The sequence below is a fragment of the Diospyros lotus genome, chromosome 13 (genome assembly GCF_014633365.1).
Source record: "Diospyros lotus cultivar Yz01 chromosome 13, ASM1463336v1, whole genome shotgun sequence".
Lineage (NCBI taxonomy): Eukaryota > Viridiplantae > Streptophyta > Magnoliopsida > Ericales > Ebenaceae > Diospyros > Diospyros lotus.
This window is the reverse complement of record NC_068350.1, coordinates 31,735,033-31,747,210: the sequence shown is the minus strand read 5'-3', so window position 1 is coordinate 31,747,210 and position 12,178 is coordinate 31,735,033. Positions and strand designations below refer to the sequence as shown.

The 12,178-nt window shown below is 37.0% G+C and overlaps 1 protein-coding gene across 2 annotated transcripts; it reads right to left on the bottom strand.

Moving 5' to 3' along the window:
* Window positions 1–245: 245 nt before the first annotated feature.
* On the bottom strand, window positions 246–10,123 carry LOC127788358 (uncharacterized). 2 transcript variants are annotated; one of them, XM_052316529.1, is made up of 3 exons: window positions 9,610–10,123; window positions 3,132–3,263; window positions 246–2,189 (listed from the first exon to the last, which is right to left on the bottom strand). In XM_052316529.1, exon 3 carries the CDS (start codon window positions 2,178–2,180, stop codon window positions 513–515), a length of 1,668 nt encoding a protein of 555 aa, XP_052172489.1. In that variant the 5' UTR covers window positions 2,181–2,189; window positions 3,132–3,263; window positions 9,610–10,123; the 3' UTR covers window positions 246–512. The 2 variants fall into 2 exon arrangements, with proteins under 2 accessions (XP_052172489.1, XP_052172488.1); XM_052316528.1 differs by lacking the exon at window positions 3,132–3,263 and having other exon boundaries at window positions 9,610–10,122.
* Window positions 10,124–12,178: the final 2,055 nt, after the last annotated feature.

The following is a 12,178-nucleotide window of genomic DNA, read 5'->3' as shown; positions in this document are numbered from 1 at the left end:
TATAGCTTGAGGTTATATTTGAAAAGAGATTTTAGTAACTGAAATGGAATGGGCATAAAAATGAGTGAAATGAAAAATCTTTCTCCTTACTGGGAGGGTTTTAAGTACTATCTGCTTGTTTGAAAGAGAAATATGGTAAGTGATAAGACTAGTTTTATCCGTATATAAGATTAACAAAAAAAAAAAAAAAAAAAACTGAGAACTTTTAAAGAAAATCAGATAAAAACCCTCACCCTCACCGTCCAGATTCAATTCCATTTTTCATTGGGATTTATATTAATATTGTTATCAAAACAACACTGGAATCGTGGTTTTATCTAATAATTCCATTCTACAGCCCCTTCTCTTATCTGCTTGCAACCAACGCTTACGCAGAAAAGACTTCGTTCAACCAAGAAGGCTGTACACGCTTAATGGCAGAAACATTTTTTTGGGGGATATGATTAAAGACGCTAAGCTAAAGCCAAGACTACTACACCCCTAATAAAAGTTCATCAAAATAAATGGTTTCTTTAGAAAGGGCACCACCACCTCCTGCTCCTGTTCTCCCTTTGGTTGAGTGGCCGGCCGCCAGAACTGGGATCCGGTAGCCGGAACCTATGGCAGCCACTGTTGCCTAACCACAACATCAGAGCAATACCGAAGAGGCCGACGATAGGAGCAGCTGCAAGAAACAACCATCTACCTCTCCCACTCCCACTTCCACTCTCCCTACTGGAGCTCCATGTGGCATGGTGCTCTTCAGTTGCAAGTTCTGCCGCCGCCTCCTCTCTTGCGAAAAGATAAAACTCTCGGTCGCCTATATCATCATCATCCTCCTCTTCCTCTTCCTCAGAGGAACTATAGTCGCTCATCTCCTGCTGCTGGATCTCATGCTCCAAACGTCTGCTGCTAGTGTTACGCCTCCGTTCCTCGACATCTTGGTTGTCAGTTGGAAGCTCGTACCGACACAGGGGGCATGTGTTCCGAGCTTGCAGCCATGGCAATATACAGGCAGGGTGGTACAGGTGAAGACAAGGAAGCTGATTTGCAACAGTCCCAACCGAGAGAGAATCTTTGCAGATTACACAGACCAAACAATCGGTGTTCTCATGGTCCTCTTTGATGACCACACGAGGTAAATCATTCAGAAAGGATACTGAAGCAGGAGGTGCTCCTCTTCTTGCGTTGTCATGCTCAGCAAGACTGTCAAGCAGCGATTGAAAATGTCTTGCACGATCATTCTCAGGACTCCTATAAACTTGGAGTTGGAGCATCTCAGGTTCAGCAAAAATGTTATGGATATTTGTTTCCCTCCTTTCCCCGGCTCTAAGACTAATGGCTCCCGGGGATTCAGGAGAACGAAGCTGCCCTAGCCATATAATAGGGGAATTGCTTTCACTTGGACCTAAAGAAGTTTGAAACTGGACCCCCACTGAAGATTCAGCAGCATTTTCCTCAGTATCAGCTTCTTCCCAGTCATTATCTTCTTCATCTTCATCATAGTCGTCTTCTTGATCATCTGAGTTCCATTGGTCGAGACCTGCATGCATGGGGTCAATATCAGTATCACCACCAAGATCACTTCCTGCATCTGGATGCACAAACATATCAGTCTCCAATATGCTACGCCCATCTACTGAACCCTCAGAGTCCCCTCCATAAGCACTAAATGAGATCCCGTCACTCTCTCTGAAGTATCTGTACCCATTAAAACCAAAGCTAATATTCGACTCACTATCCCCATAAACAGAATCAAACCCATCACTTTCAGTATCAGACAGTATGCTCCATCTTCTAGAGCCAGTTGGAGTAGTTCGGGAATGTGCATGCTGCTGGAACCTCACAGCTGCATCACCATCTGCAGCTTGACTCTCACGACCAAGTGCAGTTGGCTGGCCTTGCATTGCCAGACTAGCTATATGTGAAAAATGTTGTGAGAAAAGATTCTCGATTGACTCCGAACTGCTGTATCTTGTTCTTGTTCTAGTTCTCCTTTGATGGGTGTCATTCATGGGGGTCCCAGATTCTTCTAGAAACAAAAATTTACAATCTCCACACAAGCTGATTCCTTCAAGATCCCCAGCCTCATTATCAGGTGAAATGACTCTTTGGCACGATGTGCATGTCACTGGCAGACCAGAGTGGTTAGTAGCGAATTGATGCAACTCCACTAAACATCTTTCCCAATCCTCATCCATCTGTTTGCGCTGAAAAGGAGCAGAACATGAACTTCATGGTAGATAGACAAAGCATAACAGAAACAATAGCATGAAATCATCAAAGAACCACAAAGATGAAACTTCAAAACAAATCCTGTGGAAGAACACAACCGAGTTCAAGAAACATGGAATTTGGTTTGAGGGACACTAAAAGAGAACTGTATATCATACAAAGAAAACCTATTTTATTTCCTTTTCAGGGTTAATGCTGCTTGAGCAAATGCAAGTAAAATTAAGAAAAGACTCGTTACAAAATAAATAACATTAAGAATAGGGGTTGCAAAGAATGTGACAAAAAAATTGACTCAATCAACAAGATTTGTTGTCCAAGGGCATATTACCTAGAAAATTAACAACAATAATAAAATACAAGCCTTAATCTCACAAGATTAAGCTGACTACATGATTCTAGCTCTCCAGCCATCTCTACCCACAGTCATGTTCTCTGTAAAGCCATCACATTCCAAGTCATGTCTAAGATTACTGTTATGGCAGTTTCGTTTTCAGTTTTTTATGGCATTTTCCTTTTTAGTTTCAGTTTTTTATGACAGTTTCACTTTCTTATGAAATCTCCATGTCCAACTACAAACATGGAGGTAGTTTTAGATAGTTGGTTATTTAGTTTTAGTTTTTTTATTTTTATTATTCACTTGTATCTAAATAGGAGGCGAAGTTCTTGAAAGTGTTAAGCAGAAATTCCTTCAAGGTTGAATCCCTTGAACTCAAAGATCGAAGAGTTCTCTCCATTGAGCTCTTGGTTGTAGTTATCCATAAATGGAAAAAGTAGGCCACAAGGATAGGAAAACATGTAAATACAATCTTTCAATTAATCCTTACCTTGAAGTTCAAGTGCATTGCCTGTAACTCAATCACAGACTCAGGGCTGTAACAATTGGAATCAGAGCAGGAAGTTATGGGTGACTTTCATACCTTTCAGCAGCAGTTTGAGGCTTTTTGATGATGTACAGGAGAATCGAACAAGAGAGAGTAGGGAACAAGAACAAGATTGTGCAGCAAATGCACTGACGTAGTTGTGCACTAAGGTGCAAAGGTGCCTGGAGCCTGAGACACAAAGTGCAAGGTGAGGTGCGGGATTTTTTTATGTGAGACGCAATTTGTTCAAAATTTGCTTCATGCATCATTCTTTCCAATATATACCAATAAAGAGGTAAATGCCAATCTTAAAAAATAAATAAATAATTAGAAGAAAGAAAAACATAAAATTGTTTTACTGTTATATAAAAACAAAATAGAAAATTCATTGAAATTCAATAAAATAAAAATTTCAGTGGAAAAAAAAAAGGAAACAAGTGAAGTGTGAAGAGTGGAATCCAAAAATAAAAAAAAAATAAAAAATGAAAAAAATTGTGTAAATACTTATATTGATTGAACTTGCACAAAGAATATAATCATAAGGGATCCAAAATTTTGTATAAAAATACTGATATTGACAGAACTTGCTAAAACATGAAAGGTGGCTCTTCTGGTCTTGTAGTTTGGAGTGTGCACTGAAATTAGATAAATGAAACACAAACTTGATGTCAAAGAAAAAGAAAGACAAATTTGAGGAAGTTCCATCAATATACCAGGCAGAACAGAAGTAAAAAATCAGAAATAAAGGGAAAAAAATGCGTGTAAACAGTGAAGAAATCCTAAAAAAAATCAATAAAACACAAAAAATAGAAAAATGAAAGAATATCAGAGGTAGTCTGCCTGCCTCCGGCAACAGTGCCAGTGAAAAGCAGGTCGCTGGAAGTACTCCCATGCCCTGGCACATGCAGGAAACTTGACGGCACATGAGCTTACTCTCTGGTAAGACTGCCAATGTGTGCTGGAGCGTGATCCATTCCACGAACCTCTGGCTACCATCTTCTAGTTCATCTCTCACTGATCTATGGGACTATGTTTTCATATTGACCAAACAACAGATTCTTCTGTAACAAATCAGGCTAAAACCTCTCAAAAATAATAGAAACACAAAATATGACCCAAGAGGAGAACGAGCAGAGATTCCTTCAAGGTTGAGTTCCTTGAACTCAGATTGAAGAGGTCCCTCCAACAAGCTCTTGTTTGCAGTGATCTATAAATAGAAAAAATATGTTGCAAGGGTAGGAAAACACAATCACATTCTTTCAATTAATCCCTTCCTTGAAGTTCAAGTACATCACCCTGTAACTAGATCACAGACTTGGGACCATAGCAATTACCTAAAAAAGTATAATAATAAATAAACAGATACATAACAGCCAATAATCCAAATCAGGCCTACAATAAGTGGGTATTGGACTAAAACATCAATAATCAGCCAAAAAATTGACCTTCATATACTTCTGAAGGGATTCCCAGGGGTAAAATGGCCATAGACAAAAAATTATCAAATACCAACCCTAAAGTACTGAGCTATCAAAATAATTAAAGCTATGAATTCCAAACATATGAATTTAGCATAGAAACCTCCTGCCATTTCATTTTATTTGACAGCCATATCCCTCATAAAATGTGATAGCCAAGCATTTCAAAAATTTTCTTTAGGGCCTTTTTCTGGTACTTAATAGCAATTTTCACTAAGAAATTTAGCCTCACCCACATGAAGCATCTGTTAGTGACGAAAAGGACATACTGAGAAAAGAGAAGCTAGAACAATCAAAGAAAAGGCAAAGGAGAACCAATACACAGAGAAAGAAAGAGAGAGTTGATATCTGATTATTCAGAAATACAAATGAAAAACTCTAAAATAAAATTTATATTTGCGAGATGCTCATGTATCTTCATGATCCTATCAAACTAGGTACCAAAGCTAAGTGTGGATTTAGTTCACAGGGTGGAATACGATGGCATACAATCTCCTAGAGATGATATATTCAGTCCATGTATATCATGTTCACATTTTCTTAAAGGCCAAATGCATATTTTTGCACATAAACTTTTACATTTTTTTTTTGTGGAACCCTAAACTCTTCAAGGTTCCAAATGTGCCCCTGAACTTGAAAAATCATTACATTTAAACACCTTTTAAGCATCTGCAACACACACGCCTTCTTTGAGCGCTTGGGAGGTAAAAATCAGCCGACAGAAAATGTAGATGAAACAAAAACCCAAAAGGCAGACAAAACACTTCGAGACCGAGAATCAGCGAAGGAAAAGCAGCCAGTGATGGGCTTCAAAGACTGAGAACCGATGATGACTTCAGAGAACTGGCAATGGACTTCCAAGAAACAAAGGAAGTTGGCAGCTTCAACACCGGCACAGGCACCAGCGTCGCCGTCAACCTCCTCTCTAAGCTCAACCTCAACAGCTTCTCCTCCGTCGTCCCATGGGTGTCATGAAGAGACCCCTACCGTCCTCTTCCTCTCCCTTGCAACCCAAGTCCAAGAAAATCAGTCTCCATCCTTTCTTTGGCCACCGCCTCTGTGGCTTCACCAAGATTCCTCCTCCCCCTGATTCTCCGATGGTCTGGGACTCCACCCCGTCGCCATCGACTCAACAACGCTCTGCCTCCAACCCCATCAACTCCCCCAGTTTTGGATGAAACCCACTCCATTTTTTCCCCTTTTTTCTTTTGGGTTTCTATTTCATCTATGTTTTTAGTCAGCCAGTTTTTGCCTCCCAAGCGCTCAAAGAAGGCACGTGTGTTGCGGATGCTTAAAAGGTGTTTAAATGTAGTGATTTTGCAAGTTCACGGGCACATATGGAACCTCGAAGAGTTTAGGGTTCCACAAGAAAAAAATGTAAAAGTTTAGGTGCAAAAATATGCATTTGTCCTTTTCTTACATGTTTAGTGTGGAAAAAGTTGAGATACATGTAAAACACTTTTATTTACATGCTTTCAAGATAAGAATAAACTTGATAAATATAAATTTTCCCAAGACATCATTATATATGCTTTTTTTGCAATAGTCCACATGTATATGCCACCATAATTATGCATAATTACTTTATATGTAATCATATTATCGTTAAGGAATAGCATAACAATTATTTTTAGTTCTATTTTCATATAATTATTATATGATTTATATTAATTACATATAAGCTAATATGGTGATTTTTAAAACTAGCACTATTTATAAAATATAATAAACTATTACCCAAACCAAATTATTTAACAAAATACTGCAAGTAACAACTCTGCTGGTTGAACCAGTGCTTGTTTAACAAAAGAACATCTGGTTCAACCAATGATTCTTTACTATTCTTTAAAGAGCCACTAGTTGAACTAATGGTTCTTTCAAAGAAATGTTGGTTCAACTAGCACTTTTAGCTGATGTGGAAGTAGTAGTATTTTGTTAAATACTAGCCTCATGGCCACATCACCACCCTAACTGGGTAGGGTAGTGACATGGAGAGAGAGAGAGAGAGAGCCACCCAATGAATGAAACTAATCTACACTAGGAATGTCACACCCTTTTCAATTTCAGTGGGAGGAAAAACTTTAGAAAATGTGCTGCCGCCACTATACAACATAGACAACCATTTAGAGAGTAGCTATAATTTCCTCCCTATTTTGGTCACTTTTAATTCTCTAGTTGGGGTTAAGGCACCAGCATTTGGATAGAATGACGACTAGAAAAATTTTATGAGTACCTTTTTACAATAGAGAGAATTGGAAAAAAATTACAACTCAAAACTCCCATAAGTACTTTCCCAAAATGTCACAAGATGCTCGATTCATCAATTTAATAAATCCAAACAAAAAAGCACAAGAGGAAGAGAGAGAAAGAAGGAGTTCAATGGTACTACTCTTCCCACATCACTCCAGTAGCATCCATATTCCTTACATCGACTCAGAAGGTGACGTGTTGTCACGACCTGCTAGTTAATTAGGGGCAGTTGTAGTATTTTTATTCAATTGCAGTATTTCTCTAGTTATGTTCTAGGAGTAATTGAGTATTATTTACAGTTAATTTACATTTATGAAAGTGGGGAGGTAGTGGAGTGATTAAGGAGCAGTTATTAATAGTGGAGGAGTGGTAACCGCCACAAATAATTGTTGATTAGCTGTCCATACAAACTTATAACTCCATAGTACACATAATGTATGAATTATGAAGAATTTATTGAAGTCTCTCATTTCCTCCTATCGTTCTCTCTGATTACCCCCTCAATTCTATCAGATTTCTCCCTATTTTCCCCCTACTTTCTGTCAATCTCCCTCACTTCATTTTGTTCCCCCTCAATTTTTGCTATTTCTCCCTTAATTTCCAGTTCTATTTCCAAAGAAAACATCAATTGACTAGGATCCTGACATTTGGTATCAAAGCAGTGATTTCTTAGCTGTGATTTAGGGTTCCTGCCAGTTGATTTTCAATCAGAACAAGGTGGTTATTGCAGTAGTGATATGCAGTAGATTTTGAAGAATTTGGACTATGCAGATGACTGAAGGAATTCTTGAGATAATTCAGTCGCTGGAGAAAGTATTCAAGGAAGAGTTAAATAAAAAGCTGGACAACTTAATGATTATAATTTCAAAGAGGTTTCAAGTTAGTCTATCAATAGAATTTCTTTCAAGTTCTACTGTAGAATCGATTCAAGCAAGCACTAGGGTCCTTCCTCGGATTTTTGACTTACAAGAAGGTGAGGAACATCCTGAATTGGATGCCAAGAAAGGAATAACAATTTCGAGAAAAATCAGTGCAACACCTTTGGAAGAGATATCGGTTGAAGATGGACCCGTGGGGTACACCAACAAGCAGGCAGCAAAAGAGGTTGTGCCATTGGAGAAGGTTACGATTACATCAACTCTGAATCTTGACTATTTCAAGCTTGCTATTCTTGACAGAATGGGTACCCATCCATTATCCGAGGTCAATGCAATGATAGTAATGGAGGATTTACTGGATAGAGCCAACGAGGTGGAGGAAAAAGAAGTTAACATTCGTCCTTGACTGGTAACATACTTGGTTGATCGTTTAGGCACCTTCAAGGATCCTACACCCTACAGTCTTAAGAAGGATGAATCAGATAGTAAAAACAGGGATTGGACGAAAAAGTGAGGCCAGAAGCTAATATTTCTTGGGGATAAGAAACCTTTTAAGGAGGAGGGAATGTCATGACCTACTAATTAATTAGGGGCAATTGTAGTATTTTTATTCAGTTGCAGTATTTTTACAGTTATGTTCTAGGAGTAATTGGGTATTATTTACAATTAATTTACAGTTATGGAAAGTGGGGAGGTAGTGGAATGATTTATGAGCAGTTATTAGTAGTGGAGTAGTAACCACCACAAATAAATGTTGGTTAGATTTCTATATAAATCTATAGCCCCACGGTGTAGATAATGTATGAATTATGAAGAATTTATTAAAGTCTCTCATTTCCCCCTTTGTTCTCTCTGATTTTCCCCTCAATTCTGTCACATTTCTCCTAGTTTTCCCCCTACTTTCTATCAATCTCCCTCACTTCAATCTATTCTCCCTGATATTCTGTTTGTTCTCCCTCAATTCTTGCTATTTCTCCCTCAATTTCCAGTTCTATCTCCAAAGAAAACATCAATTAGGACTAGGGTCCTGACACATGTATCTGCCAAACACTAAAATGCCTTTGCAACTCCAATTGCACTGCATGCCATTGCATATGTTACCAAAGGGGATCACTATCAGAAAACCATCGGTTTGCACATGTTTTATCAATTTTATTGGGAATGAAATGCATGAATAGGGATAAACATTTTGGATTTAGTCAGTATGTCGTTGGGTAATTTTTTTCCCTTGGCTGTGGCACGGGTTTGGTTGGCTTTGCTAAATTTATTTGGTTAAAATTGAATCAGGTTTCATCTACCACAATATGAGCATTACTTTCATATATATGGTTAACTTGTTGATGTGAAAAACCTATAATGCATGTTTTCCTTCCCTCATCTACTACTAATTCAATGAAATGCTCATTGGAAAAGCCTTTTGTCTATTGTGTGTTTGTTTTGATATCTACAATTTTTACTACTTTGATCAAGTACACTGAGGACTATCACAATAACACTACTAAGTACTATCAATTGCATAAAATCAGTATCCAGTTCAAGTTAACCTTCATCATAGCTTTCAGATAATGTGTCAAAGGGTGTTGGCTTCAAATGCTTTTTGGGAAGAAAATTTTGGGCACATCAAACAAAGCCTGGAAATTTTCAGGAAAAGGATATTTTCCAATGTACAACATTTCTTTCCCATCTACCATTCTTCTATCCAAACTAAGAACCGGAGAATGCATGAAAATTTATTCTGACTAATTTCAGTGAACTTGCTCAATTTCAAATAAACAATAAAATTAAGCCCGCGGAAAATAAAAAGCAGAAAACATCCCACAATCGACCACCTCAAGGACCATGAAAATGGGAAATCGAATCTCATGCGAACTGAAAGTATCACAAACAAAAGCAAATGCTATATATATTTAGGGGTTACCAAAACTTTACCAGGGCTCAGTTCGCCGCCAATTGTAAAAACATCCAATTCGGGGGAAGGAGTGACAATGTTGTCCGCAACTTCCAGAATTGGACTCTCAGATTCCGGCCAGAAACCCTTCAAAAGTCGAAGAAGACTTCAAACATTGGTCTCGAGAAAATTATTCACACGCAGAACGAGAACGAAAAGACGAAGAAAGGATCTACGGTTTGCAGAAGAAAGAGAGCAAATCAAGAATTTAGGGCTGAAGAAGAAACCCTCCTGAGCAGTAGATTAGGGGATATCGCATCAACAGACCAACAAGAAGCCTCATTTCTTCTTCTCCATCCTCCTCGTGATATCACAGTTGAATTCGCCCTGCTCCAAAGAGAGTAGAATTGACCGAAGGCTGAAGATGAAGAATTTCTCTCTTCACGTTCAGCCCCTTTTGCTTTTGCTTTCACTTTCCCCTTTCAAGCGGTTGGTTTTCATCCATTGCTCGTTTTGTCCTCATCGATCGGTGGTTGCGCCTTGAGACTTTGCAGGCCTTCCGACTAAGGCTCTGTTTGGAAAAATTGAAAATGTAAAAACAACAAATATTTCTAGTAAAATGTATTCACATTTTAGTTATGTACACTAAAATCTCTTAAAGGTTGAAATTATCACTAAAAGTCGTTGTGCCTATGGTTTACTTTTTAAACCACACTAAATCTCTATGCAATATAAGTAAATCACAATGATCTTTAGAGATATTTTTAAATTATGATGGATATATCCATGTGCAAATGACTACGGTCACATTGAGTTCAGTATTTTTTAATTTATTTTTGTTATTTTTGAAGGGAATACAAATTATGTAATAGATTAGTTGTTTATTTTGATCGGCCAAAATTGAAGACTTTGTTGTTTGACTTAGGAATTGAGCCTTTCTCATGTAGGCGACATGTGGAGGTGATGAAGAGTTTTATTGATGATTTAAATAATTGGGACATGACACGGTCATGATGAGGACATGTTGGGAGTGTGGTCAGACATGATATGAGGATGTAGATATTTGGTTGGTCACGCGGAAGTGATTGGGTGAATTGCGTGGCACAACATATATAAGAAGACCTTTCTAAATATCCCTTACATAGGGTAACGTGATACAATGTGTTAACATAAGTGTTGTGTGGAGGATTGTGACACAAGTTTTGGAAGGTTTTAAAGCCATCCAAATGATAGAGATTGGGCTAGATAGGTTTGAATTTGTAATTGTAACCTTGTATACAAAGATAGACATAGGTATCTCTATACTTTACACGTCAGCTTGAGGGTTATAAATTGAGGGTCTCCCTTCAATTATATTCATTCCATTCTCAATTCTCAATAGAATTTTTTTATAGTTTTTCTCTATACACTATAAAAAAAATTGATATTTTGCGACGATTTTTTTGCTATGATTTTAAAAATCGTCGTAAAACATGGTATTTGCAGTGGTTTATAAACCGCCGCAAAATACGTTTTTTGCGACAGCATTAAATTTAAAAAATAATTTAATAATTAAAAAATTAAATTAACATTTGTGACAATTTTTCAAAAATTGCCACTAAATTTAGAAAATAATTTAATAATGAAAATTAAATTAACATTTGTGACGATTTTTGAAAAATTGTCGCAAAATTTATAAAATAATTTAATAACTAAAAAGTTAAATTAAATTAACATTTGCAACAATTTTAAAGAATCGACGCAAAATTTTAGAAAATAATCTAATATTCATATTAAAAATATATAAAATTTTGATAATTTTTAAAAAAAATTGAAAAAATATATTAACTCTTCTTTTTACTTTTTAATCAATTAATTTATTTAATTTAATTTAATTAATTTATTTTGAAATTATTCTATTATTCTTTTAAAAAATATATTTTTAATTTAATCAATTAATTAATTTTTTTAATTTATATTAAAAAATATAAAATGTAATTTTAGAAAATAGTGGTTGGATTAGTATATAATTAATATGTGTGGGTATATAACAAGGGGGCTCTACAGATCTGTTGGCTTTGCTCGAGTGCTCGTACGGGAGGTCTTGGGATCAAAACTGGGGAAAGGTAGCAGTTAGAATAAAATTTCATCATTGCCACATGGTGCGGGGGCGGCAAGGCGAGCAGTGGCGTGTGCACATGCGACTAGGCGAGTGCATGGCTCGTGTGTGGTAGGGCGCAATCGAAAACCATGCGTGCACTAGAAACAATGATAGTTTTAGAATCGTGGCTAAAGTTCAATAATTTAAAGGAATTTAGCAACGATTTTGAAACCGCTGCAAAATCTACTATTTGAAAACAGTTTTAAATCGTCGCAAAAATAGAACTTTGTGACTGTTACTTTAACAGTTGCTGAAAATTGTCGCTAAATGCTTCGCGACAGCTATATCTGCGACAGTTTTGAAAATTGTCGCAAATTGATAAAAAAAATCGTTGCTAAATTTCAATTTTTTTGTAGTGATAAGCTCTTTTTTTCTCTTTTTTGCTTTCTTTAGTTCTCATGTGATGGTAGTTCTTGAGGCATGAAAATCCAAAGGAGTAAGTGTTTCCAAAGAAAGGTTGATTTAGCCAT

Excerpts from the sequence above, each read along its gene's own strand:
- LOC127788358 (XM_052316529.1), bottom strand. The coding sequence starts at position 2,180 with ATGGATGAGGATTGGGAAAGATGTTTAGTGGAGTTGCATCAATTCGCT.